Source organism: Aptenodytes forsteri, unplaced genomic scaffold (genome assembly GCF_000699145.1).
Source record: "Aptenodytes forsteri isolate BGI_AS27 unplaced genomic scaffold, ASM69914v1 Scaffold10, whole genome shotgun sequence".
Lineage (NCBI taxonomy): Eukaryota > Metazoa > Chordata > Aves > Sphenisciformes > Spheniscidae > Aptenodytes > Aptenodytes forsteri.
This window is the reverse complement of record NW_008794117.1, coordinates 1,707,037-1,732,021: the sequence shown is the minus strand read 5'-3', so window position 1 is coordinate 1,732,021 and position 24,985 is coordinate 1,707,037. Positions and strand designations below refer to the sequence as shown.

Genomic DNA, 24,985 nt, shown 5'->3' with positions numbered 1-24,985 from the left:
AGGAGAGACATAGCCTGAACATCTGGCACTCACAAGAAAGAGAGATAAAGTTGTTCATTGCTGAGGAGAAGGTTTCTATGGTTTTCAAGAAACATAGAAGGTTTTCTGTGTTTCCAAGATAAGGAAGTATGCTATGCTTCAGCTGAACCATGACTGAATAATGAAGTCTCAGGTTGGACTGTTTAACAATCAATCCATTAAAGTCCAATTTGGGGCCAGTACTGAGAAAGATGTAAGGAAAGAAACATACTGTGCAGACCAACCCAAACTGCATTCAAGTGGAAATTTTTTTAATATTAAACAGTTTTTATATTTTTTGTTTCAGTAACACTCAGTTTAATATTGGCACTCTTCTGCCATGCCAAACAACACTACTGTTGAGCTCGTTTTTATGCTGTTTCTTCTCAACGACATGAAAAAATTTCAGGTGAAGATGAGGTACTAAGAGTAAGAAAGCTGCTTATGTAGGTACATAATCACTCTTTTCTCCCTTTCATAGGTTTCTTTAGCAGAAATTATGACAACAAGAACAGCTTTTAATACCGTTTTCTAATGGAGCAGGCACAGATGACTCCAATCTGATGTCATCTTGGTCATGACGTGTGTGATTAGCAGCCAAACTGGCCCACTGTGATACCCAACGTTTACTTCCAGGGGTGGTAGAACCTTCCTAATGAAGAAAAAAAGCAGAAGAAAAATTACAACTGTTTGATAAAAAGCATGTCCTTTTTCCAGGTTTTTCCTGAATAGATATGTCAGACACTATTTTCCTGGAGGAAGTTGAAAAAGGAGTTTACCTCAATAAATTTTAGAGTTACCAGCTCTAGAATGGCAAACAAACAAAAAACCAAAATCTATATAGTTGCAGGATCAGTACAGAATAGACAGCATTTCCTAGTGCAGTGAACTTTTAAACATCAGAACCTATATAAAATATATTAGAACATGCGTTAGTTTTAAAACCAGGTTATTTCAGTCCTCAGCTCAGAACAGCAGGAAAAAACACATGGGGTATGTGTGTGGGTGTGTTCAAAAATTAAAAACATGCTTCAGGAAGACAAGAAAGTGACATATTACCCGTTTAGAAGACCTTCTTGTCCAGATGAAACATTGTATTTACTTCATTACAGAAAAACTACCTTAAGGACTGAAAGAGTAAGATAACTTATGATGGAAAGTAAAGGAAGATCAGATTATTTGTTTGGTCTAAACAAAGAAAGACGCAAAGATTAGTTTTAAGCCATCCTAGTGCGTAACAGTGAAGTCAATGTAATCAGTATCTGATCATTTTTTGCAGCTGACCTAGAAAGGAAATTAATTTACTTTCTTGACAGTAAGCCTTTTGAAACCTTGAAAATTTTTAAGATGTAAAAAAAGTAAGTATAAAATTAAACCATCTTCTTATGTTGTGTTGTTATTTTTTTTCAAAAACTCATTTTTAAATATAATGCAATATTACTGTTGTATCCAATATATTATAGTCTCTCTTGCTCACATCTTCAAAAAAAGACAGCAGGCAACTGTCTATGCAAATATATGAGCACAGATGCGCACACACATGGGCCGTACACTATCAAAGGCTTTATAGAAGTTTACATAGTCTAATTTATTGGACTCAAAAGACAAAGCACTGCAAATGACAGAAGTCATTGACTACAGTTCCAAAGGAGTTACATAATCATAGGCAAGTCAAATGAGAAATCACAATTCAAGATCAACAAAAGAGAAGGGAAGCACATGGAGATACCAGTAACTTGCTTAATAAGGCAATTTGTAGGAGCTATTTCAAAGGTTAGCTGAAGCTCTGCTGCCTGCTCAAATCTTGGCACTTCTATTCAAAATGCTGATTTTTGCCTAATGCCTTGGCCACTCTGGGATTCTAGTCTTTGACCAGGAACCAACTCTGTAAATTTTATAAAATTTATTTAGCAGAAATGGAATGATGAACAATGTCATCTAGTGTATGATGACTTCTTTCAAATTAAAAGTTACTTAGACATTTGACAAGACTTGAATTTACAATCTTGAATTTCTCCTGACTAAATGAATGACCCTAATTAATGCAAACAAGTGCAACATCACGAATCTCTTTCAGAGTATTATGAATGTAGTAAGTCAGAGATGCACCAAATCATTTGTTTGAACTATTATACAAATTTCCACATTGTGAATTCATTTCTTAGAATCAAAATGTTATAAAATTCAAGTCTAACAACAGCAAAGGAAGGCAGTTCAATGTTTCTGTTATTTATGGGCATTTCTGAACACAATGCAAGGAAAAGGGTGCCAGAAAGACTATTACAAAAAACCCATGCAAAAATGTGCAGCATTTATGCATTGACAAGTACTGCTGAAGCCTCATTTTTCTTTCATATCTCTAAACTTTCTTTTCTCTATTTCCTGTCCATACTAGTGAACTTCCATCTTTAATAAAACAATTAGTTACAGCAAAAACCAAGTATACTAGACATCCCAATTATCTTTGCTACAGAAAACTCCAACTAGTTCCTTGTGTACCACCTAACCAATTCCAGAGATAGATATGATATGTATCAGAAATCTGATTCCACTTCACAACAGAGAAATATATTAAGACTTTACAGATTAACTGTAGTAAAACAACACGATAAATTACCTTCCTCTGAAAGTAATTACACTGCCAAAAAAAAGCGTTTTCTACATAGCAGTGGATGTAAATGTGTGTTTTGCCAACTCTCTGTATATACTAGCACAAACAACAAAGCTATGAAAAGCAGTTTCTTTTGATAGTAGTTTAAGCACATCCAAAAGGTGAAAGGTTTATAAAACACACATTAAAAAAGTCACATTCAGTTATCCTAATGTTCTCCCTATAATCCATATCAATTTGCATCTTACAGGCTCTCAAGTAAGCAATCCTCCAAATCTTCTCTTGAATACCAAAAGGAATTTCCTGCTCTTTCAGAAAAGCTGGGTTTACATAAGAGATACCAGCCTTTTAACTTTGTGTTAAATCTGCTTTCCCTTATGCTTATCGCATATACAAACTAAATTGGAGTAACAGATCTTCAGAAAATGTACCAACGGATTTCTGTGGACTTATTACTCAGACTGAAGATTTAGGGCTTCAGGCTCTACATCTGAAAAAAACCCACAGCATGCACACATGACACCTGGAAGCATCTCCAATGCTTGGCATTTCGGAGCAGAATAATGGTTTTTTTAAAGTAAATTTCAACAAGCTAAATAAAAAAAAAAAAAAAGAAAAAAAGAAGTCTTTTCAGATACATACTCCAGTCATCTCATGTTGTAAGAATCATATTATGTCATCCTTTCATAAATTGAAGTGCTGTCTTGAAAGCAGTTCTTTTAGTCCCTCCCCTCTCTACCTGCTTCAGAACCATATTCCTCCAGGGGTGATGATTTTCTTTCACATTTCCATACTCACTTTATTTACAGCCAATGTCTTCACATTTGTTCCTGGAACAACACCAACATCTATCTCAAATAGTTCTTTTTCCTTCTGTTGCATTTACTCCACTTACAGAGCAAAACCCAGCGATTATACCAATCTCAGCTACTACTTTGCTAGACTAAATGAATTGTATCAGTCTGTTCTTGTAAGGTAAATCTCCATTCCCTTAATAATCTGAGTAGACTTCTTTGTACCTTCTCTGGTCTTGTACTCACCCTTCTTAACCAAGAAAGGTAACAATTCTAGTGCCAGTGTTTCAGAGGAAGTTTCACCAACACTTTCTACCATGGCGACACCACTTCCCTGTTCTACTGACAATACATTTTCCAGGGTATCCAAGGGTCATATATGCCTTTTCACAGCCATGTGACATTGGTGACACAATCATCCTACATTTCAGTATAGCACCTAAGTTCAAACAAAAAGCAAGTATCAAACTTCAGACTGAATGGTTTGCTCTACAGAAGGACAGGAAATTAGTGTAATTAGAGAGGACAAACAAAAGGAAACCTAGTCTCTAAATACACACAGCAGTTCTCCACTTCTAAGAAGCAATATAGCAAATATTTAAGTGAATAAAGTTATTCAGTATTCAGAATGTCAGCAGTATTATTTATTTTATCTTCGATGGGAAAGACATGAAATGGGCATTCAAAACAGGAAAAGGAACATTGTAGTCAATGGCACTGATGACCCTGCAGATGCAAAACCAGGTTTCTAACTGTGCTGCATTCTTAACAAAAAATTTAAAAAAACCCCACAAACCAAACAAAAACCAGGTATGTCCTTAAGAAGCACATCAAAGACAATACTGATAAACCACGTACATTATTTAAGAACTGTGGTTAGCATAACCGGCCACTGAAAATTAAATGGAAGCTGGATGGATAAATCATAGCCCAAATGTCTGCAGTATTTTTATCAATCAAGCTCACACAGTACAAATAAACAACAACAACAACAACAATATTCTCTCTGTTCTCTATCTTATTTAATTTTTGTTCTTAAATCACACTTACCTTGGTTGGCAAGTGGCAGCTTATAACATAGAAAATAAAAACATTTAAATATTTTAAATGGATGGATTTAGTATTTTTACTGCCTATCTGTAATCATTGAAAAGGCAAGAACCAGTGCATGCAGGCTCAATCCAACTGTGTCAGACATTCACTCTGCATTTTATTTAGTCTCATGACATACATTACTCCAAAGTACCAAAGTGTGTCATATGAAAGGAAAAGCTGAGAATTTCTTTATAAGAAAAGCAATTTTTCAGGTCCTTTCCAAGCACGTTATTCACAATAGTTCACAAGCCCTGTAAAGTTAAGATATTTAAGTTCAGAACAACCTTTCAACCCCAAAATAGTTTTTATAAAATCTTCATAATTTCCCAAGCCATCTTTGGGAGTCCCAAGTCCCCATCCCTGGAGGTATTTAAAAGACGTGTAGATGCAGCACTTAGGGACATGGTTTAGTGGGCATGGTGGTGTTGGGTCGATGGTTGGACTCGATCTTAGAGGTCTTTTCCAACCTCAGTGATTCTATGATTCTATGATCCTTTCCATCTTCCTTAATTGAAATCTCTTAAATTTTTATGCTCTGCTTTTTCTATGTCAATCATGTTCTGAGTTAGATTCTGCTAAATCATCTACAGGTACAACTGTGATGGGCAACTGGAACAAGGTCCACTCACAATCTGAGTGGATGCAAAGCTGGAACACTGAGCTACCCTGTGGTTAGCTGACTGTTTAGCCAAGATCTTCAATGAGGTTTATTAACTCATGATCTGCAGCTCGGTAATGCAGTAAGTCTTCCAAAAAACACAAGCAGAAAAGTTTGTATATGATGAGAACATGATACCCACGTACTTTACAAATCAAACACATTTGCCTCTCCCTTTCCTAATGATAAAACAAACTGAGTGTAAGTTTTGGTAATAAGACTTTAAATATTACAGTCTTCTCTCAATAGTTACCCTCATGATTGTTTTCCATTATGATACTACAAAACACACCTCTATTTTTCTGGATTAGCTTCTCTTTTACTTCTACATACGTATCAATCAACTTCTACTTTTAACTTTCTCTAGTAAGCTTTTTTCCATCTTCATCTGTCCTCATCTCTTCTTACACTAATTCTTGCTATATCCACACTGCTTATGTCAGTTTTGCTCCTTTACCTACCGAACAACTTTCATTTTTTCCCCTATCATGCCTCGTAATAATCTTGTAAATTAAGACTATGCCAAATAACCCATTCCCTTCCCAATATACAAAGACCTTTTTATTCAGCAAAGCATCCACAGTAATAAAAAGGCATCATTCTTGTAATTTCAACCTAAATCAAAGTGAGTTTTACTATGCCATTGCCAGAAGGATTCTTAAACCTGCCCTATGACTACAGAAGTCTGTCTTCTAAAATCAAACCCTGTTGTTTGCAAAATATGACACTTGGAAAGCTCAATTATGTTCATAAAATAAATCACATATTTTTCTGCTGCTTATGAAATTATAGAAATGGAAAAATACCAATACTTTTAATAATCTTGAAAACTGATACGGCACAAAAGAGCTGAATGCTGCAAAAGGCATGAAAAAGAAGACAGAGAAAGATTGTGGTTATAGATTCATGCAAAGCAGCAAGGTGAAAGGCAAAGTTTGTCAAATTGTTCCACATGATATGCCCATGCTGTACGGCAATAATGTGCTCGAAGCAGTAACCTCAGAGAAACTATTCAAACATACTAATCTCGATACAGTAACATACTTAGTGTATCAAGACTGCACAGTAGCTAAAATACAACCATGATAAAGCACACCACCTCTAGGAGAAACAGATACTAAAATCAATGTATTTGCATGGCAGGCACACAAAGTCATACTGTAAGCTCTTGATATATTCCAGAAAATTTGCTTATTTATAAAGTTTGCTAATTTACAGGATCATACTTCAGAAGCAGTTTTCCATGGCAAGTAGAAGTAAGCATGGTGTGCTTCATTACTGTTACCAGGTTAATTCTCCTCCAGTGTGAGCCCGTTCTGTTCCCAACGCATTTCAAGTTATAGCTTATCCATCACAACGATACCAGAATGCCTCCCAAGATTTCACTATGAAATACAATTAACTTCTAGCTTGTGTGCATATTCTGAGTCATATATAAAGAACAGACCTTTTCCTTTGCCTAGTCTTTCACCAGCTGATTAAATTATACCATTTCTGAAGCAACTAACATAAGTGACTTCTCACGAGTGGCATCTCACTGGAGAACTCAAACCATGAATGTAAAGACCTGAAGTCCTCTGGCTCTGGAAAAAAATCTGAAATGTATTATCAATCATTTTTTTCCTAGCTGACTTTGGATCACACATTAAATGCATACACCTTATTCCTGAATTTTAATATAGTTACTTGCTTTGGGCTATAAAACATAACCAGCTTTTCCTCAGTTCTGCTGCATAACTTACAAGAAGCGTATACTGTGCAAACGTGTGTTGCAAATATAATGATGCAAGGAAGCTCCTGCTACATTTCCAATGCACTGGTGTTAGTGCACATAGAAAGGTAGCAAAGTTTAAAACACCTTCACAATGTAACATGGCTGTCTCTGACAGAGAAGTTTTGATAATGCAATAAAGGCCTAAGAAAAATAGAATACTTATAGATCTGAGCTAATATTTTCTAGGCAAGGTTTTGTTTGCTTTTTAACACTTACTGGTCAGTTATTAGTGGTCTCTCTTATTGGAAGAAAAAAGAAGACCATCAAAAATTAAATTCTACCTCTGTGTCAAGAAATCCAGTTGTACTCAGTGGTCTTTTTTCTTCCAGCACTACTGTAGCAGAATTTATAGCCCAATCTTTTACTAAATCTTTCTGGTTCTCGTTGATAACAGGCCTATTATAATCCTGGCTGTCATCCACTCCAAATACCTGAAAATGAAACAAACCATTACATACATTAACCCAATACCATCCTGATACAACGTTCAATGTTAATGGATGGATGGTGACATGCTGGATAGTGAGTTTAAATAATTTTTGTTGTATTATGCTTATCTGTCATCTTGGTGAAATCTACAGCATGGCAGGCACACAAAGTCATACTGTAAGCTCTTGATATATTCCAGAAAATTTGCTTATTTATAAAGTTTGCTAATTTACAGGATCATACTTCAGAAGCAGTTTTCCATGGCAAGTAGAAGTAAGCATGGTGTGCTTCATTACTGTTACCAGGTTAATTCTCCTCCAGTGTGAGCCCGTTCTGTTCCCAACGCATTTCAAGTTATAGCTTATCCATCACAACGATACCAGAATGCCTCCCAAGATTTCACTATGAAATACAATTAACTTCTAGCTTGTGTGCATATTCTGAGTCATATATAAAGAACAGACCTTTTCCTTTGCCTAGTCTTTCACCAGCTGATTAAATTATACCATTTCTGAAGCAACTAACATAAGTGACTTCTCACGAGTGGCATCTCACTGGAGAACTCAAACCATGAATGTAAAGACCTGAAGTCCTCTGGCTCTGGAAAAAAATCTGAAATGTATTATCAATCATTTTTTTCCTAGCTGACTTTGGATCACACATTAAATGCATACACCTTATTCCTGAATTTTAATATAGTTACTTGCTTTGGGCTATAAAACATAACCAGCTTTTCCTCAGTTCTGCTGCATAACTTACAAGAAGCGTATACTGTGCAAACGTGTGTTGCAAATATAATGATGCAAGGAAGCTCCTGCTACATTTCCAATGCACTGGTGTTAGTGCACATAGAAAGGTAGCAAAGTTTAAAACACCTTCACAATGTAACATGGCTGTCTCTGACAGAGAAGTTTTGATAATGCAATAAAGGCCTAAGAAAAATAGAATACTTATAGATCTGAGCTAATATTTTCTAGGCAAGGTTTTGTTTGCTTTTTAACACTTACTGGTCAGTTATTAGTGGTCTCTCTTATTGGAAGAAAAAAGAAGACCATCAAAAATTAAATTCTACCTCTGTGTCAAGAAATCCAGTTGTACTCAGTGGTCTTTTTTCTTCCAGCACTACTGTAGCAGAATTTATAGCCCAATCTTTTACTAAATCTTTCTGGTTCTCGTTGATAACAGGCCTATTATAATCCTGGCTGTCATCCACTCCAAATACCTGAAAATGAAACAAACCATTACATACATTAACCCAATACCATCCTGATACAACGTTCAATGTTAATGGATGGATGGTGACATGCTGGATAGTGAGTTTAAATAATTTTTGTTGTATTATGCTTATCTGTCATCTTGGTGAAATCTACAAATTAAATAGAAGAAATATCTACAGCAATTAAAAAAAGAGCAGAAGTCTATGTCAACACTGTGAAAACTCAAGGAACTGCTAGCTGGAATGGTCAGATATGAAAAAAATGACACTTTGATGAAAGAAACAAAAGGTAAAGCCAAAATCATTATGAAAACCATTTTACAGTCCATTTCCTAATTAAGGAAAAAAAACAATTACTGGAACCATCAAATTTTCAGATTTTTGCCATTATCTTGTGAAAACAAGAAATGCAAATGCTTACATCTGCTACTAAGACGCTTATGAATTATTTCTCTAATACAAACAAAATTTCAGTTTTTCATTTGTCAGGGACTTAGCAGATGTTAGAAGTCCACCAGGTCTCACAAACCATGTAGCCTCATCTCATTCAAGATGTGACTTGCCATAGTTGTTCTACTACACTGTTTCTACTGATACTTGTATTAATCCCTTCCACTTGTGATGGAATAATTTTCCCATGATATTTAAAACCACCACTCATAGAGAAAAATACTAGAAAAATGTTATTATCAAGGCAATTCAGTAATAAGGACTTAAGCAGGAGAGCCAGCAATTCCTGTCAAATTAAGGAATATGAATTGCTCTCAGAATGGATGTATACTTAAAAGCGATTTTAGAGAATATTTTGTATCTTGGAAACATATAATTTATAAAATGTATAAATTTCTGCCTAAGAAATGATAAATTCACTACTATAAGTATTTGGACATTAAAAAAATTACAGAATGAAAACGGAAAACCCACACACATTAAAATTGGCTGCTAAAAACAAACTAACATCAAAAATTGTTTCGTCTTAGAGAAAGGCAAAGAAAAGGAAAGAAGGAAATGACCTTCACAGATGTTATCATCCTGTAAAAAAAAAAATTACTAGTGCAAAAGAGAAAAAGATACACAGATTTTTTTTTTTTCCCCAAAAAAAACCTGTTTTGTAATTCAGTTTTGCACAGTAAAGCTAGAGGACTGGTTTATTAAAATTCTGAACACGGTCAGTGTCTTTAAAATGGATTCACCACTAGATGGCCACAAACCACAATGTTTTTTTAGTGTCTGAGAAGTAGATGAAGGAAAAAAAAAAATAAAGCACCCTGTCATTCAACTCCTGCTTGTGCTCTTCTAAATGTCCAGAAAGATGTTGCTATAGCATTCATACATTTATAACTGAGGAAGCTTTTTCAAATGCGTTGGATTTGTATTTTGCTTTCGTGCAAAAAGCCTGCTTTCTGCAATTCTAAAATTCAGGCAATGCTCCCCAATTTTCATTTAATACATAAATCATGTCTAGGTACACCTATGCACCAGTTGCTTAAGAGTATTTCATAAATATTTCTTTTCTTTAAAAAAGTGTGATATAAGTTTTCTCTTTAATGATATACTTTTGATTTGTGCAGTTGTAGCAATTTTTGAAGATACAAACCAGTTATCATCCACTGCCTCCTCTCTCTATCGCTATTCTGCAGCCACTTTTTTCCTTGTTTAATATAGTTCCATTGATTACTGAGTTTTAGGCGCTCTTTTAAATGAAAGGAAATTCTGATTTTATCACATAAGCACCTAAAGGAAAGTATGAATCCAACACTTCCATATCGAATCAGGACTACAGGAGTAAATTGCTGCCTGTAAATTGCTTCATATTATCTGGTGGCACATTCATTTACCATGTCAAATTTCTTTATTTGTATCACAAACAACAGCACCTAAGGCTTCTTTCTTTCAGTCTTACCTTTTCTAGTACTGAAGTCCTATTTAAGCAAATTTTGTTATTCTTCTCCTATTACTGAAATTACTACAAAACCAAATTTGAATATTGCCTATTTTTTCTGTGAAAGGTAATATGGGTAACAGTAAGACCCAAGTAATAGATTTACATCCTAATACTACTCCTAATGCTCCCTCTGTATATATAGTGAGGATATCATAGGCCAGAAAAGATAAGCAAAATATTTGGGGACACTACTATTAGAAAGAAAGGAAAAGCATCTTCTTCAATAAATGTGTATTTTTGCACTACACATTCATTCTACATCTAGGAGCACTGGCATGTGCACGCACCTGCCCTGTTGAAGTTCCATTGCTACACAACTGTAAAGCTCCTCTTCTCAGCAAGACAGAAGAGATTCACACAAGTGTGATTTAGCCCAAAGACTAAATTTCAGAACTGTGATATGTAAAAACCCTTTGAAAACAACGCCATTAATACATAATTAAAACTTTAAATATGAAAACTATGCAAAAGATAAAACAACTGACTTTTAATATTTGACAAAATTTAGAACATCACTTACATACCTGTCACACATCTGCAGAAAATGAATACTAGCAGAATTTCAGGATTAACCACTTACACTGTTCACCAAATAATGAGAATATACCCTCAACAGAAACAGCCATGGAATAACCTGAAGGTTTCTGCTGGAAACCGTCTCTCTACCATTTAGAAAAATGCTATTTGTACCTTACAGGTTGCTATGATAAGGTATGTGTGCAAACAATGGGCTGTTGTGATTGAAGCCTGAACGGATAGAGACCTATATCTTCCTACAAAGACTGAATAACATTCTTCAAGGCTTCCAATTCTTCAGATGTTTCTGTTCTTTAAATATCTTCACGATTTCAAAGTCACTTAAGGGAAATCTAGGAGATAACCAAACCAAACCAAACAAATCCCGAGGAAATGCTGATGACGCCCATCGCTGCATGTCTTATCTATTTACACAAAAAGACTGAAGTTTTTTTCTGTAAAGCTTGTATTTGTCAGAAGCAGCAGCTACAGCTTTAAACAGAAGCAACTACCACCTGTATTTTGATTAACTCTGTTTTGGGGAAGAAAAAGATGAAGCCAGATTCCAAGATACAGGTTTGGACACAGCAAGTTGTTTGAAAAATGAGAAGAATGGCTTTTGTTTTATTTTTGATAAAGGAGGTAAAGGGAGTCTATGCATTCATTTATGACTTCAAGAACTTTCCTGATCATCTCAAATCACATGTATCCAGCATGCAGCTGTCAACGAAAAAAGTAGTTTCCTAAATCTTTTACACTTTTTTTATATCACTGTAAACAATAAGGACTTTCACAAAATATGATCTTGCATTTTTGGAGAGAGTCTGGGGGATGGGGAGTAATATGTTTATTTTTTAACTTAGGTAGCTGTATGTACCATGAAGAAAACAATTCCTAGAAATCTTTTTTTTTTTAAAAAAAAACCAACAGATATTAATGCTGTGTTTTAAACAGATGTCATTTCAAAATGAAACTACCAGAGAAAGATATCTCCAAGCTAACAGCTTCCTATAAGCAATCATTCTGGAAAGTTAAAGTTTTCTGCCCTGCTCTGTCCTATTATTGTTTATTTTTATGAAATTATATTTTAGCAGAAAGACTAGATTACTCGATCCTGAATGCTTCCATTTCATAACGTTACAAAACAAAACCCACAATAATAATTTTCACAGAATCTTTGAAATCTGACTGACGGGGAAAAATCTAGGCACTGCACCAATCTGCACCATTACATGGGGTTCCTGCAGGGTCTCTGCCACACGGCTGTAATGGTTGAACTGTCAGAAACATTGTATAAACTGTGGTGGTGATGTTTAAAAATAACAGCTTTATTGTTATGAAGCATGAAACAATTTCCATTGCAAATCAGGACATTTTGAATGGCAAGGGAACGACAACAACAACATTGCTGTAGAAAGTCAAGCCCCATTTATGAAATGTACTCAATATAATTTTGTTTAACCCGCAATCCAGTTGACCTCTTAAGCAAATGGATTAACAGGTGATAGACCGCATCCAGTCTTGGTCCCCCCAATACATGAGAGACTTGTCTAACTGGAGGGAGCTCAGCAGAGGCCACCAAGATGGTCAAAGCTGGAGCGCCTTCCTTGTGGGGAGGGTCTGGGGAAGCTGACCTTGATCAGTTTGGAGAAGGGAAGGCTTTGGGGGTGCCTAACAGCAGCTCCCAGTACCTATGGGGAGCATATCAAGATGACAGCCAGGCTCTTCACAGTGGTGCATGGCAGGAGGACAAGGGATAACTCGCCTAAGTTGAAACAAGAGAGGTTCAGACAGGATGTAAAGAAAAGCTTTTTCACCCTGAGGACAGCCAAGCAAGGTTGCCTAGTCTCTGTCCTTGTAGGGTGTGAAGACCCAAATGGATAAAGTCCTGGGCAACCTGTCTGACCTCAAAGCTGACCCTGCTTTGAGCAGGGGGTTGGACTAGAGACCTCCTAAGGTCCTTTCCAGCTTATGTGATCCTGTGATCTTTAATAACAGTGATCCTATGATCCTTAATAACAGTGATCCTAGATAATAACTTAGATAATATCATCTCAGGTCAGCCTTTTAGCTCAAAGAGTCAGTCTTGAGAAAACCCAAAGGGAAATCCAATAATTTCTCAATTGTGGAACTGCCAACACTATGGCTGACTTCTAATGAAGTCTCCTAAATCAGCAGGGAAAAAGGAGTTCCTGAAACATACTTTTCAATTTCAGATCAACGAATGGTAAGCTCTCCAAAGATCCCCCGTGATACTCCATTTAAATTCTGTGGTTCCACCAGTAAAACAAACAGACAAAACAGCAGGCTAAAAATATAGCAAGTCCCAAAGCATCATGCTGTTACTTGCTTGAATGCAAACTCAGCCTGAAAAGTACAGAAGCAAAGTACAAAATAACTGATGGCAAAACAATTGCACCTTGATGTAGATATTAATAAATTTCATCACTTTATCTCAGCAACAGTTATTCTAATATTGTAACTGAGAATATAACTTTATCTACATAAAGCAATAATTTTTAAAATTCTTTATCCAATAACAAACAAGAATTAACAAAATTTATGTAACACAATACAAGCAAGACGCAATCATTTCAATAAGTAATGGCATATTCTTGGAGACAGCATGAGTTAGACGACCAAGTCTGAGCATGTGCCTTGTCCTCTTCCACAAGGGCTAATTTTGTAGAAAGCAGAGTAATCTGTTTTGGCAGGCCATACGCATTTCCCTGCGAAAACAGCTCATGACTCAGAGCACACCTGCTTGTCACCATAGCTGAAACACAGCTTTAACACAAGCTAGCTTTAGTGATCAGGAATTGGTCTTGTTCACTCTCCTTTCCTCCCTCTCCTGCCCCCCAACAGATGAACTATACTAGAGGTCAGTATAATGACTTTAGGATTAATTATCAAAAGTGATGATTCTTTAAAGCCACAGAAGCCATTTTTCTTTATTGATATATATGTGAGATCTTCCAGAAATTAAAATAAAAACTGGTCAGAAAAATTAATGGTAACAGGAACCATTTTTCTGAATCAAAAGGAAGAAAATGGGTTAGCTAAAAAAAAAACAACCCAAAAAACCCACACTCCACTTGATGTTTTCCTTATGTGCTTTTTATAAACTTCAAAGTTCTTGAGTACAAAAAAACTTTTTCCAGTTCGATCTCATTTACATGCCTTTCACAGTTCCTGATGTTGGGACTCTATACTTACTTTAATTTAACTTCAGGACATTAATTTTAAACTACTTCATGGTTTATGAAGATCACACTGCAGTTCTACAATATTATCATTACTCAGTACTTAATGTCCACAGATCTAGTTCTTCATCCAAATCATTACTGAAGATACCGATATCAATGGAAAAAAGGTCTTATTTGAGAATCCTAATAGATATTTTCAGTCAGTTTTATAGCAAATCATGAATATTAGAACAGGGATTCTATTGTTCTGCATATATAATTACTACACAAAGCATTAGAAAGCATTAGAAGAGCACTAACACAAACTAGGAGCATAAATTTTATTCAAAATACAAATCTGAAGAATTCTATCTAGTTGTAAAATTTTGAGTTTCTAAAGTTTCCCCAATAGTCTTACCGCTGTAGTCTTAACATAAAGGATATGCAGTAATTACTAATAATACTATTAACAGAAAACCAACAAATAAATAATAAGGATTACAGTTGCAATTCAGAGAGCTAGAACTAGGAACCTATCCATTAATGATGGTATTTGTAAATGAAAAGTATTTGAGTAATTCTCCTTCTATTCTTTCAGATCCTAACAACGGTTACAGCCACGATCTGGAGACGTATCTGAAAAGGATGATGATTTAAATGCTATTAACTTCAGTGCAGGCAATCCATATACAAGGAGCAGAACAAAACCCAAAGACAAAAAGTATAGGGAATTCAAACATGAACCATTAAAAAAGCAAACTAAATCAAAGTGGAGCAAAGGTAAAGGACAAGGGGCTGTACTGCACAGTGCATTAAGGACCATGGCAAAAGGACCATGACAAAATAAAACAAGGAGCAAATGATTGAATTTGAAATAAGGTATTTGCCATTGTAAAGTGATGGGAATGTAAATTATAATAGCAATTATATTTCATAACTTTTTAGGGGAAAGGAAGATGAGTGTATTTGATTGTCAGGGAAGTCAAATAAAAGTAGATTTCAGAAACTGAGCTGTGAACGGATACAGTCAGACCAGCAAGAAAAAAAAAAGAAAAGGCGGGGGGGGGGAGGGGGGGAAGAGGGAAGAGACATGAATTTGGAAACACAAGCAGGATTTGGACACAGTTTGGATGTACTAAGCAAGATAAGCCACACTCAGAGGATGCTTGATTGACGGGAAGAGAGGATTCCAGGGAGCAGGAAAATGGAAGAGGCTTCAGATCCATATTGCAGATCATCTTGGCAATGCTGCGCTTAGTATTCAGACTGAGCTCCTCATAATTCTTCCAAAGAAGGTAGTCCAGACATTCATAATATACAGTAAACTGGTTGTTAAAAGTCAGAGTTACTGATCAGATAGAAAAGACAAAAGGCAAACATTTTCTTCCCACCTTTGAGAAAGTGTGATGAGCCAGAGTACAATGCCTAAACTCACTTTGTGTTTAGCTACTGCATGAACTGTGTTTAACCACGTTGCTTCTGAGAAGTCTGATTTTAATAGTTTTCGCTGCTTCTTGGCAGTTATCCTAGCCATCCCAGGCGAACAGACTGTGTTCTGTGCAGGGCATATCTCATGAATAGCCATGGGTTTTCACAGAAGCTGTTTATGTCATTTTAACTATATATCAAAGATATAGAATCAGATGCAAGACACTCTAGTATAAAAAAAGCTACACAGATGAATGAAAAGGATCAACGTGGCAAATCTAATAACTTCCTCTTACCAGACTCCAGTTACATATTTACATGCATACATATTTTGTACCTGTTTGCTATAGTGAAGAATGCATTTTCTTTAGAATTCCAAATTCAAAAGGAAACAATAAGTTTACAGACTGTAAGACTCCTCCCCTCCCCTCAGAAGAAAAAAGATTGCAAACATCCTCTGAACTCTTGACAAAATTTATACGCTCAGATGATTTGATAGGCTTCAACCGTTCTACTGCTTTTTCAACACTGTATTCATAAAATACGGTCATTCTGCGACCAAGACACTCTGTGGGGCTAAAAGGCATTCTTTCTAGAAGAAATCGCTGAAGCAATGGTAAAAGCAATTAAACCCAGAGTGTGTGAAAAGACAGAAGATCAGAAAAGTCATTTTCAGAAAATAGATGTATCTGTCTTGGTTCCTTAAACAGTCATTGAAACATGTTGAGATTTTTTTTTTTTTTTCCTCCTAACTTACTCCGTGCCCACTGATTCTTTTCAGGTAGTTTGTCATTTATAATACTGCAAAAATTTGCCAACAGGAGTTCCATAACATGTACGTTAACTCCATAACAAGAGGAGTTATAACAACATGCATGTTAAGTATTGCAATGAAAAACATTTCCCCCTCCCCGCTCCACTTGCATTGTAAATATAAGTTTTTGGATGAACACAGTTTTAGTAAAAGAGTTCAGAATTCACATTTTCTAATAAACCTTGCAGATCTTAAAAAAATGTTTTGATTTGGTATATGGCTTCATGTTTTAAAATCAATCCCTGCTGTGCATTGCACACTACTTACAAATGATGGAAAACATCCGAATTAGTCTATACTTCTCACAGAACTAGACTAATATATACAAATGTAACAATGTAATAAAATACCTACTGATGATTTTGTCACTCTTACTTTCAAAACATTTAGCATAACAATAATCTTAAACTTGTCAGACCACAATTCTTCATTTAGCAGTTATTTTATGCTGAATACAATGTTTCATGCTATCTGCAAGATTATTGATTAAACTTTAAGGTTTGCAACAGAGAAGACAAGAGCTGGTAAACAAGCTTTATGAACACTTCAACAACAACAACAACAAATCATTCAAAAGTATGCAGTTCTTGAAGAACACGTTAGCCAGTAACATAAAATGGCATGAACAGACATACCCTGGGAGCAAAAAGAGTAAGGAGATTCCATTTTATTATAGTCACCTTTCAGAATAGATTCCCATTCATACACATACTCAAAAAAAAAAAAAAAAAAAAAAAAAAAAAAAAAAAAAAAAAAAAAAAAAAAAAAAAAAAAAAAAAAAAAAAAAAAAAAAAAAAAAAAAAAAAAAAAAAAAAAAAAAAAAAAAAAAAAAAAAAAAAAAAAAAAAAAAAAAAAAAAAAAAAAAAAAAAAAAAAAAAAAAAAAAAAAAAAAAAAAAAAAAAAAAAAAAAAAAAAAAAAAAAAAAAAAAAAAAAAAAAAAAAAAAAAAAAAAAAAAAAAAAAAAAAAAAAAAAAAAAAAAAAAAAAAAAAAAAAAAAAAAAAAAAAAAAAAAAAAAAAAAAAAAAAAAAAAAAAAAAAAAAAAAAAAAAAAAAAAAAAAAAAAAAAAAAAAAAAAAAAAAAAAAAAAAAAAAAAAAAAAAAAAAAAAAAAAAAAAAAAAAAAAAAAAAAAAAAAAAAAAAAAAAAAAAAAAAAAAAAAAAAAAAAAAAAAAAAAAAAAAAAAAAAAAAAAAAAAAAAAAAAAAAAAAAAAAAAAAAAAAAAAAAAAAAAAAAAAAAAAAAAAAAAAAAAAAAAAAAAAAAAAAAAAAAAAAAAAAAAAAAAAAAAAAAAAAAAAAAAAAAAAAAAAAAAAAAAAAAAAAAAAAAAAAAAAAAAAAAAAAAAAAAAAAAAAAAAAAAAAAAAAAAAAAAAAAAAAAAAAAAAAAAAAAAAAAAAAAAAAAAAAAAAAAAAAAAAAAAAAAAAAAAAAAAAAAAAAAAAAAAAAAAAAAAAAAAAAAAAAAAAAAAAAAAAAAAAAAAAAAAAAAAAAAAAAAAAAAAAAAAAAAAAAAAAAAAAAAAAAAAAAAAAAAAAAAAAAAAAAAAAAAAAAAAAAAAAAAAAAAAAAAAAAAAAAAAAAAAAAAAAAAAAAAAAAAAAAAAAAAAAAAAAAAAAAAAAAAAAAAAAAAAAAAAAAAAAAAAAAAAAAAAAAAAAAAAAAAAAAAAAAAAAAAAAAAAAAAAAAAAAAAAAAAAAAAAAAAAAAAAAAAAAAAAAAAAAAAAAAAAAAAAAAAAAAAAAAAAAAAAAAAAAAAAAAAAAAAAAAAAAAAAAAAAAAAAAAAAAAAAAAAAAAAAAAAAAAAAAAAAAAAAAAAAAAAAAAAAAAAAAAAAAAAAAAAAAAAAAAAAAAAAAAAAAAAAAAAAAAAAAAAAAAAAAAAAAAAAAAAAAAAAAAAAAAAAAAAAAAAAAAAAAAAAAAAAAAAAAAAAAAAAAAAAAAAAAAAAAAAAAAAAAAAAAAAAAAAAAAAAAAAAAAAAAAAAAAAAAAAAAAAAAAAAAAAAAAAAAAAAAAAAAAAAAAAAAAAAAAAAAAAAAAAAAAAAAAAAAAAAAAAAAAAAAAAAAAAAAAAAAAAAAAAAAAAAAAAAAAAAAAAAAAAAAAAAAAAAAAAAAAAAAAAAAAAAAAAAAAAAAAAAAAAAAAAAAAAAAAAAAAAAAAAAAAAAGTCAAACCAAACTGAAATAGAAGTATCATTGTGAGCAGAAAGATGTAGAAAATGAAAATGGAAAACCTGGTATCTATATGAACACGAACACAGCTTTCCCTCCAAAATTATTAGTTATTCCAAATTTTTAAAGAGGAAAAAAGAATCTCTCTCGAGATTGTGTCAATAGAATAGTATTTTATGTATACTCTTTGCACAGTATACAATCAAGTAAAATTAAAGATGATAGTATATACATTAAAAACAAGGCCATTACTATTATGGCCTGTCTATCTACATAAACACTTTAAAACAGCATCCTTTTCCAATTTAAAATAAATTGGAACGTGATCTAGAATATGAGCTTTGCATTGAAAACAAAATCATTAAATGGTCACAATAATTCTTTCTGAAGATGGCAGAAGGATGGCTTGAGGTTTGATTATGGTACTTTTTTTTCAAGTTTTACTTCTGCTTGGGAATCAGTATGTTGAATTTGAGATCTAAAATTACTTTGCTAATGAAAAAAAAATCATCTATTTATCAGGAAATTTAAATGAAGATAACATAATTGAAGAAAACAATTTTGGGACCAAAGAAAACTTTATCTAAGCCCAGTGTTTCCATATGCATATGAGCTGCTGCAACATTCTAGATTCACTGGTTAGCTAGGCTGATGAAAATCGAAACACACATATAGCCTCTGTTCTGTTCCTTCCCTTCCCACACATACACAGAAGTGTTTAACTCTGCTATAGTAAGTTCTACAAAGTATTTCCATTCAGAAATACCCTGAAATGAAATTGGCTGAAGAAGAAAAACAAAAAAAACTAAACAAAAGAAACAAAAAAGGACCCCCCCAAGAAAACCCCCAAAGAGCTTGCAAAAAACTCATTGAATTGCTTTTTATTTATTGCAATAGCCTCAAAGTATTTAATATTCCAAACACATCCAGAACTATTTGCACATTCATTTATAAAAATTTATTACGGGTGTATTTTGCTTTATTGAAAAAAGGAAACTCATTAGTCTGAAAATGTGCAGTGTATTTATATCAACAAAAAGGAAGATGAACTGCAGAAACATAATACTAAAATCTTTCATCCACTGACAGTCTTACCTTTTCTGTGGCCTAGAAAGATTTTTTAACCTGATATGACTGCTGAGAACAACTTCCTTCTCATAGAACAAATTTAATTATTTAAAAAATGTAAAACAGCTAGAAAATTTATAACTCAGTGCAAAATAGAGAGCAATTGCTAAGTGTTAACAGAAGAAAGCATTGAACCTATCTAAAGGGCAGAATGGCCGGATGTAAAGGAAAAACAAATCCTACGACTGTGCCCCATTTACTCACGTATTTTATGTGTTAAAAGTAACACTGAAAACATGTTCTAAATCAAATCAAGATCCTGAATTTGTTTTATTTTGTACTTAGCTGTTAGCTGCAACAATAAGAGTATTATTCTGCTAGAAAGAGTTGTGGCTTTCTGAAGCTATTTGAGTAGAGAATATTGTATGCCTGGTATGTTCAAGGTGGTCTTTGTAGTATGTGAGAGCAGCTTTTCTTCTTTACACATTGATGAAATTGCTCTCAATGGCAATTTTAAGGAGAGTTCTACAAGTATAAAAAGAGAGCCAGCATTTATTATTCAATCATAACTTTCTTTCACATTATTAATGTATTTATTTTCTAAACCAGTTTTGCCTACTAACCAATTCATACTTCTGTAGGAACTTACGTGACATTTGAACACCTGGATGCAGAAATATCATTGGCTAATGAAAGGACTTTTAGGAAGCAAAGTTTATTGCTGTTTTCCAAGTGTTCTCTATTTATAAAGAACATTAAGACACAACCATACATTTATACTGTAGAGAAGAAGTGAAAAGTACACATGATTTTGTGAGGAACAGCACTGGTCTTGCTTAGAATTTATATTTTGTAAAGTAAAGGTGACAGAGGACCATATGGAAATCCACGATAGAATAAAAATGCAAGTAAACTAGTGACAGACGAGGGAAATGTACAACACATTTCCACACCAGTATTACTGGCAGTATTCACTCAGTCTCTATATATCAAAAAAACCCAGGATTTGAAAGAAATAGTAATAAAGTCAAGTTACTAAAAAGTAAAATGAGTCAGAAGTCCTAGAATATGTTCCAGAGAAAATTTCAGTAATACAAGATGGAGTTTGTGTGCATGGGTTTGTGTTACTTGTGAAAAGCACATCTGGATCCTAAGTAAGCACAGGAATATTGCGGAGATAGCATTTTCACCAGTTAATTGACTAAGGAGAGAAGGCAGTTACAATGGGTAACAGCTGAAGATTGCAACTGTTTGCAAATGATAATCACTATCTCTACAATGGGAACTCTGACAAATCTTTCCATTCAGAAATATCATGACATGAAATTCACTTAAGCAAAAACAAACAAAAAAACCCCTAAGCCATACCCATTTTCCTTCTATGATAGTTTCATGGTTTGATACTTGTCCTGGACATGTACTTGTATATGTATTATATTTTAAAATAGAAACAACTATGAAATCTTATGATGATTGCTTCTCTGTCTCTGCCTAATAACATAGCCGGAGAGTTCTCCTAACCTCTTCAAAATTTGATGGTTTTAATTTTTTTTTACTTATTATTTAATTTTTTTAATTTTTTTTTTTTTAGTTATTCTCCAAGATGTTTGTTTTGTTCCGAGAGACATGACACACCAATTCTAAACATAAGTAACCTGTTCAAAGCTGGCCACAAGGCAGTGATATTTACTTCCTCTGACAATATCTTTAAGATTTATGAATAAAATTCAAACAACAGCACAGAAGAAATAATTATTACTATTCCTGAAATACTAAGTAATTAAATCAGTTCCTATCATGGCTGATCTAAGCATAGAAGATTTTAAAATACAATCAATCCAAATGATTGACATACAAGTGAAACCGAAACAAACTTTGGAGGACTCCAGGTGTGTACAGGTCTTGCATCTTTTTTTTATTTACAACTGAAAACTATCTGCTTACTATTTTTATGATGTATTTTATCTTTTCACCCTAAAATCAAATCTTTTTTTTTTTTTTTAAATATTGCAACTTTACAAACAATTTAACAAATTTCTCTTTTCCTACTCAGTTCAGTCTCTGCGGGCATTTACATAAATTGATTTTATTCCAGCGACCTTGCCTGTCAGATCTTGATATCTTGTCTGATTTTAATTTCATTGGCTCAGCAAGTTATCTAGGTGTTGAAAGTTGTGTAAGACACAAGCCTCACTGTTTTTGGAATCTTTCATTTTAGGTAAGCGACAGACATTCACTCCGAGACAGTCATCACTGCAGATAAATGATTACAGCTCTCTCTTAGGGAAGAGTGTCTCACTAAAAAGCTTTTCTCTGTTACTTAGAAAATGTCTTCCTCTTTTCTTCTGATTATTTTTGTATCTTTCTCACATTCTCTTTTCAAAAGCCAGGCTTTAAAATGGTCGGGGAAAAAAAAAGAATATGTAGTTTGTTATTCTACTCCTTTTCTGCTGTAGAGACAATACTTTTTTCTTAGAGACTGAAAGAGTAGCAGAGGAAGAAATGGATCCTTAGCAATCTAAATGAAATCAAGATGTTGAATAAGCAGGACAGCATCCTTTTTGGATTTTTAAAATCATTTCACATAAGTATCTATTTTCCTTGAGTCTATTTCCTAGAATCTTTGGTAAAAGGCTACATTAAGCAAAAATGGTACTTTTGAAGGAAACAATATAGCTCAACATTAAGGTCTCCCCCCCCCTTTTTTTTTTATAAATTATATAGATAGATATTTTTTTTCCATTTTTCTGAGAATTTTAACTTTGATTTCCTGCTTTCCTCTCTTGGATTCTTAACTCAAAGAAGCATTATTAATCACACCTTGATTTTTGGCAAGTTAATGCCACTCTTGCATTTGTGGTTTGCTCCTATGTTCCTTTCCAGAGAAAAGAGTAGACTCTGCCTACAGGAGTAAGGCCAAGGCTAAGGTTTCCCAAGTGAACGAGTCGCATTGAAAGTAATCTTGGGATATTTCCATCATTCTCACCCTTTCTTGCAGTAAAAGGGAAAAAATACCCAAACCCGGAAGTATTTTATTCTGTAGGAAATTCTGCAGGTAAACCAGACATGGATCTTAGCACCATTCTAATGTAAATTGTTACTGACAAGACTGCATTATTCGTGCAAATGTTTTAGAAAGTTATCCTTGCTATTTGTAGTGCATTTTCACCCCAATCCTAGCAACTGTAACTCTTGAATTTCAGTTGATTTTTTGACCCAACAGACACTCTTAAATGAGACTCAATTGAGCAGGCATCGTAACTGCTGAGAAAAAGGACTGACTGGCCAACAAAGAAAGAGAGGTTATAGTAGAATTATTGATAAAATGTATACCAATAATTCTCTTAAATCCTCAATAAAGCAGCACACCAGACAACAGGATAACAAAAGTCCTTGTCTTATTCCTCACTTATCCACCTCCAGCAAAGTAACAGAACCCACAGCATTAGCAATTTAAAATAGGAGGGAAGCAAAGCAGAGCTCAGCTGGAGGAAGAAATTTTGGCTTCCATTTGGTTTTGATTTTCTTCACTGACTGTTTTTCTGCACTTCATAAAAATAGTATCATACTTCTTTCATATTACCAAATCAAATAAGAATTGTGCAGCAGGACTCTTTGAACTGGGTGTAAAATATACTGTTCATAATACTTCAGTACAGATACTAAGTGAAAAGATACAGAAGACCTCAAAGGAAAAACACCTCTGCTTTACTTCCTAGTAAATCTTTAATTTTTAGTGGTGACACTTTTTAGGTTGGCAGTAAGGGGTATTTATGATAGCCAAAAGCTTTTTATACAACACTAAGAATATTAACCAATAATTTACCACCATCCCTAGCCCTTACATTCACCTCCTGTTCCTGAATCTCTCCTGTAATAGGAGAGATTTGTTTCAAACAAAAAAACTGACTGTGGATATCCTGAACGGATATTAAAGACCACAAAGAATTTCAAAACTTATTAAACATTAGACAGCATTAACATTCTTATAAAGTACATAAATTGTCTATTTCCAAATGTTATTATTTTTTCTGGTTTCCAAATAAACCCTGTTGCAGAACTATACTTCGCAAAAACAGGACTTACACATTTTCTGATGCAATTTAATTGAAGATTTATAACTTAAGAATTAAATGTAGATATTTGTAGTCACTGCGTCAAAGCAATGACGTTCTTTAATATTCACTTGTTTCTTTGGAATGCTTTTAGTTCTCAGAAGTTCTTTGAATACTGACTCAAAAAAGACAAGTCTCCTTTTCAGAATCCATAAGAGGTGAAACCATTATCTTTATGATTTTATTGAAGGCAATTCTCTTTATTTTAATCCCCCCCCTCCCAAATGCTCCATAAACACCTTTTATAAAATAAAACCATCTGTAATAAAATTTCCCATTTCTCCACTATGTCAGCATTTTTCTACAAAATCAAAAAGTGAAGCTATCTTGTCTTTCAAAAAATATTTTTCACCGTTTAATACATTTAGAATGAATTTTGGCTGATGCATTTGTTCAGCTCTGAAAAAGTTCTAGACACACAAAATCAATCCTTAGATAATTCTATAACAAGTAAGCAATGAATTTCCTGTTAAATTGGCCAAAAAATTGCCTAGATTTGGTTGCCAGCATTCTACCAAAATGGATTATTTAGGAAAACACAACAAAAACAGAAAAAAAATCCTCTTCAAGAGTCAGTTAAGCCAAATGATTAAACGTAGCTTCTCCTACCCATATCTTCCTGTTGAATCCAAAGAAAGAGTTATCTGCAGTTATTTAACTGCAAATACGATTTGTATTGTTATTTTTATTATTATTTAAATTGTTACCAAGAAGCAAAAGTTACGTGGTCATCTTAAGCTTCCTAAGCCTAATGCATATACCTATATTCAAACTAAGAAAATGACACTGCTACCATATAAACATTTTTGGAAAATGAAAGCATTCTTATACTTACTCTTTGTAATGGACGCTGAAATTTAAATTACTTGTAAGTACAGAAAACACTTACAATCTATTTCGCTATGATAATTTGGATGGAACCAATTTATATACTGAAAACTACAGAGACCACAGGATTTTAAGAACAGGTGAGTATTTCCGCAGGGACATAATAAATTCAAATCTAACAACTCTCATAAAAATACCAGCTAATTGAAATCTGTTGCCTAGTATACTTACAGTACTTAAATCTTTTGAAAACGCATTAAAACTACCAAACTAAAAGAACAGCAGTATCAAACAGGAATAATTTTTAGCCAAATGCCTGCGGCTGCTTTTATGAC

The 24,985-nt window shown here is 32.8% G+C and overlaps 1 protein-coding gene across 7 annotated transcripts in view; it reads right to left on the bottom strand.

Moving 5' to 3' along the window:
* The window catches only part of CEP170 (centrosomal protein 170), an 84,331-nt gene that overhangs the window by 31,374 nt on the left and 27,972 nt on the right, over positions 1-24,985 (bottom strand). For 5 of the 7 annotated variants that reach the window (XM_009276116.2, XM_009276072.1, XM_009276090.1 and 2 more), the window contains one exon: positions 544-670. In XM_009276116.2, coding sequence (XP_009274391.1) covers positions 544-670 — 127 coding nt within the window. Of the gene's footprint in view, positions 1-543; positions 671-8,451; positions 8,602-24,830; positions 24,833-24,985 lie in introns of all 7 variants that reach the window. The other 2 variants (XM_009276124.2, XM_009276106.2) reach the window with 2 other exon arrangements.